This window comes from Penaeus vannamei, chromosome 18, assembly GCF_042767895.1.
Source record: "Penaeus vannamei isolate JL-2024 chromosome 18, ASM4276789v1, whole genome shotgun sequence".
Classification (NCBI taxonomy): Eukaryota; Metazoa; Arthropoda; class Malacostraca; order Decapoda; family Penaeidae; genus Penaeus; species Penaeus vannamei.
Genome location: NC_091566.1, coordinates 1,111,153 through 1,116,152, shown reverse-complemented (window position 1 = coordinate 1,116,152; position 5,000 = coordinate 1,111,153). Strand labels below are relative to the sequence as shown.

Sequence of the window (5,000 nt, the reverse complement as noted above, 5' to 3'; positions counted from 1 at the left end):
TACCAGTGGACTCCATTTGCCTAACGGACTTCCTGCCTTCGTCAAGGTGAGACCACACTTCGTGCGCCTTTCATTGCTTCATTATTATTATTATTATTTTACAATAAATCAAGGAAAACTGCTTTTCGCGGAGAACCTGCTAATTACTATAAAGAGGAAACTTTCCACCGTTATAGAGAAACAATTGTATCATATGTAAAGAACGATTCAAATTATCAAACTACAGAAACACTAACTTTAGTTTTTGGTCAAAAACTCCCATACGAATACTAAGGACACAGCACACACACGAATTACATCTTTCTATCGGTCTCTGTATCAATTGTTCTCCCTCTCCCGCTCTCTCGCCGCTCTCGCCCTCCGCACGAACACACAAATATGTATATATGTGTATATATATATATATATATATATATATATATATATATATATGTGTGTGTGTGTGTGTGTGTGTGTGTGTGTGTGTATGTGTGTGTGTGTGTGTGTGTGTGTGTGTGTAAGTATATCTGTATATATATAGATAGATATGCATTCATATATATATATATATATATATATATATATATATATATATATATATATATATATATATATATTTACATATTTATATATACATATATGCGTGTGCGTGCATTCATAACAGTGTATACATATTTAAGTGTGTGTATGTATATATATGTATATATATACATATATGTATGTTTGTATGTATATATGTATACATACACACTTATATATATACACATAGACACACACGTACACATAAACACAATTTTCACATCCACAGACATCAGTCATTTGAGGGAAATCATTGTTTACGGCCGAGAATTTGAGGATTGTACCTCCCGTGTAGGACACTTCCTCACGCAGAAAAAGAATATTGGGACTTGAAATTTCATTCAAAAAGGTAAACGTGATATCCACAGCAATGATTTCGAAGCCCAGGTCGTGCTTTTAAATGAACAAAAGATGGTGTCTGAATATTCATTTTCTGTTTCTAATGTAAACATACTATCCAGCCAGGGCCCAAGCGTTCCCTTCAGAGTTTGCGCGTTTCATGTCCTGAATCCATCGCTTCCATTTCTCGGGTCTTTTCTCACGATCTGGGAAGAAGTGAAAGGTCAGACCTTTCTTACCCCTGATATTGTGGTTCGAACAACCAACGGCAACGCAAACTAATCGGTCTTTTCACACACGAGAACTTTAAATTCTTGTATTACCGCAACGGATCCGTAAGCAAGCACAGTAGATTTCTGAGCGAACGAGGGTTTGCTTTCAGCAAGTGCTTGTTGCTCGGTGCGGCTGCTACGCGTTACCGAATCGGTAACGGTAACCGGTAATCGGAATTGGCAATTCAGTGAGAGATGAGAGATTTCTATGAGGGGCGGGTTTGTTTTCACCAAGTGGATTTCGTCGTCATGGAGACCCCGCCTCGTGACGTCATGTCGAATAGGTGGGAATAGCTCTATATGTTTGAGAGAGTTTTCCATTTTTTTTTTCTTTTTTTCGCTTGAGTTACCTATCCAACTAAAATTAAAGCATGGTTTAGTGTAATCGTGATCATACATTTGCTTTCCTCACCTTTCACCGATGATATAGACGTATATGAATTTGAAGGATTTTTTTATTTGATATTCCACATGAATAACAAATCAAATGTTACTTTTTAAATATCTTAATGGAATATAGAGGAAGTATATGTTGCTCCAAATGAAAATAGATAGATAACTGTTTGCTTTATTATTAAATTTTTATTTACACATTACATTAATATTCTATTAATATTTTAATATCCTATTGAGGGTACCCATAGCTAGTCCGAGGGGCGGAGTAACGCCCGCTCAGAGCGGCAGCAGCTGCGTCCTCCCGACGAGCCTTCTCGATCTGGGCGATGGCGTGGGCGGGGAGGGGGTGGGGCGTGGGCAGCAGGTCGGACTCCACGCGGAAACCAGCGTCGTCGGCGACGAAGGTCACGTCGGCGGGAGAGCCATCGGGGAAGGTGAAGCTGAACGCAAATCAAACACTAAATTATCAAAAGTGAACATCAGACTTATAAAATTCGTTGATAAATTCTTCATATGGAAGCCTTTATGTCCAATGGAATAGAAAAACATACGCCTCACTGACGAAAGCAGATGTACCAAAACCAGTCATGCATTGTACTCACGACCATCCTCCTTGCATGGCCACTGCGCCAGATGGTCCTCGAGGGGCACCTTGTTCCTCTCGTTTGATGCCATTGCCGGTCTCGAACTCGAAGCTGTACACTCCAGACGCATCAGGTCCCTCTCGCTCGTCCTTCAGGATGGGAATGACTGGACTGGGAAAGCCATAGAAGCCGGTCTGAGGCGGTCCGTAGTGGTCTGGGGCTGCGGCAACCACCGCCACCAAAGCACATACTAAGATCTGTGAAATTGTCATAAAATAGAGCATCTGGAGAGAATACAAAGCAATTTCAGGAACTTTTCTTGAGTTAAACTACTTTTTGTTTTATCCAAATCCGACTGATCCACCAAATAAAGATATGCATTTTCTGGGAGCTTACTGAGAACATGTCGAAAGGGTTCGGATTATTGTGTGTGAGTGTGGCACCGCTCCAGTTATATACCAGTGGACTCCATTTGCCTAACGGACTTCCTGGCTCTGTCAAGGTGAGACTCCACACTTCGTGTGCCTTTCAATGCTTCCTTCAATGTTTTTATTATTTTACAATATAACAAGGAAATTCTGTTAATTTATCTATTTGAAATTCTATAAAGAGAAACCCTGCAACCTTTATAGACAACCCTAATCGTGTCAAATGTCCATAATGATTCAAATAAGCATCCAACTAAGGAAACGTCAACCTTAGTTTGTGGTCATACACACCCCTTCGAAAACATGAAATACATTTCTCTGTCGATCTCTCTGTATCAATCGGTATCCCCCCCCCTCCCCCTCCTGCTCTTTCACGCTCTCACTCGCTCTCCACACAAACGCACGCAAACATATATATATATATATATATATATATATATATATATATATATATATATATATATATATATATATATATATGTATGTATGTATGTATGTATATATATATATATATATATACACACACACACACACACACACACACACACACACACACACATAGACACCCACACACACACACACCCACACACACACACACACACACACACACACACGCACACACACACAGACACACACACACACACACACACACACACACACACACACGCACGCACGCACATACACACACATACATATATTCGTATACACATATATAGATATATAAACATACATGATTTAAAAGCAAATCAACTGATGGTATTGTGATGGGAAGAAGCCTTAGCCCGGTTCTTGCGAATTGATACAAGGAGATTGAATCTGAAGTCCCTCCGTCTATCCTCCCTCCAGCCACGATTTGGTTTCGTTATATTGATATTTTTCCGTGCGCCAAGTGAACCGGTGGCAATTCTATGATTTTTTCCCATTGACTAAATAACCTCTTCTCCTACTATTCTAAAGTAGACTGGGTAGATTCAGGTAAATTACCTTCTATCGACGTTCTTTTATTCAATGGAAATGGCTCGCTTAAATTATCAGTTTACCGAAAACGAACCCACACCGCTAATTACCTTCATTTTTTCGAATCACCTGTTATATGTTCCTTAGGGCATCTACGTTATTTTTTAAACATTTTCGAAACTAGGATATCCTCATTTTTTGTTCAATACCAGGCACAATGATATGCGGAACAGAAATCATATAATAATTCCTGTAACACACGACAGGACTGTGTCAATATTCTATTTCATGATTCCTTATAAGGACTGCCCGAAATTTTACATAGGTGAAACCGGTAGAGCTTTTGAAAATAATGATAATTATAAGAATGAGCATAAACGTGATCTGTACGCCGCAGAATCTAATGCATGTTTCATTCATTTACGGGATAATGTTCACTACATTAACAAGATAGACAATAAATGAATTTTATCCATTTACTCTAATTCGTCTGAAGAGGAACTCGAGAAGTATTCTAAACGTACATAATTTTATTTTGTATTATTGTGTTTGTTTTCTTTTCATTTTTGTGTATCCGTTATTGTTTATGTATATATGAATATATAAATATATATATTATATATGTGTGTACGTATGAGTTTCCCTTATTGTTTTCCCGAGTTACCTATTCGACTACAACTAAAACATGGTTTAGATCAATCGCAATCATATATTCACTTTCCCTTCTTTACACCGATGATGTAGACGTATGTGAATACGAAGGATTTCTTCATTATTTGATATTGCACATGAATAGCAAATCAAATGTATTATAGGGGAAGTATAATTTTCTCCAAGTGAAAATAGATAAATTACTGTTTGCTTTATTATTCCATTTTTATTTACACAGTACATTAAAACCTATTCATATTTTAAGATCCTATTGAGGGTATCCATAGCTAGTCCGAGGGGCGGAGTAACGCCCGCTCAGAGCGGCAGCAGCTGCGTCCTCCCGACGAGCCTTCTCGATCTGGGCGATGGCGTGGGCGGGGAGGGGGTGGGGCGTGGGCAGCAGGTCGGACTCCACGCGGTAACCAGCGTCGTCGGCGACGAAGGTCACGTCGGCGGGAGAGCCATCGGGGAAGGTGAAGCTGAACGCAAATCAAACACTAGATTATCAAAAGTGAACATCAGATATATGGAATTCGTTGATAAATTCTTCATGTGGACCCATTTATGTCCAATTTAATACAAAAGCAGACGCCTCACTGACGAAAGCAGATGTACCAAAACCAGTCATGCATTGTACTCACGACCATCCTCCTTGCATGGCCACTGCGCCAGATGGTCCTCGAGGGGCACCTTGTTCCTCTCGCTTGATGCCATTGCCGGTCTCGAACTCGAAGCTGTACACTCCAGACGCATCAGGTCCCTCTCGCTCGTCCTTCAGGATGGGAATGACTGGACTGGGAAAGCCATAGAAGCCG

At 39.9% G+C, this 5,000-nt stretch overlaps 2 protein-coding genes across 2 annotated transcripts in view; both read right to left on the bottom strand.

The window, feature by feature from the left end:
- Positions 1 to 1,794: 1,794 nt before the first annotated feature.
- LOC138864882 (cuticle protein AM1199-like) lies at positions 1,795 to 2,554 on the bottom strand. The gene is made up of 3 exons (XM_070133521.1): positions 2,546 to 2,554; positions 2,168 to 2,433; positions 1,795 to 2,005 (listed from the first exon to the last, which is right to left on the bottom strand). The coding sequence occupies exons 1-3, from the start codon at positions 2,552 to 2,554 to the stop codon at positions 1,795 to 1,797; spliced, it is 486 nt and encodes a 161-aa protein (XP_069989622.1).
- A 1,878-nt stretch (positions 2,555 to 4,432) lies between these two features.
- The window catches only part of LOC138864881 (cuticle protein AM1199-like), a 765-nt gene continuing 197 nt past the window's right edge, over positions 4,433 to 5,000 (bottom strand). The window contains exons 2-3 of the mRNA XM_070133519.1: positions 4,827 to 5,000; positions 4,433 to 4,664 (exon numbers count right to left, since the gene is read on the bottom strand). The exon at positions 4,827 to 5,000 is cut by the window's right edge and continues 92 nt beyond it. Coding sequence (XP_069989620.1) covers positions 4,454 to 4,664; positions 4,827 to 5,000 — 385 coding nt within the window. The 3' untranslated portion in view covers positions 4,433 to 4,453. The remainder of the gene's footprint in view (positions 4,665 to 4,826) is intronic.

Coding starts and splice junctions, on each gene's coding strand:
- LOC138864882 (XM_070133521.1), bottom strand. Junction 2,006..2,167: donor GCCATGCAAGGAGGATGGTC/GTGAGTACAATG, acceptor ATTTGCGTTCAG/CTTCACCTTCCCCGATGGCT.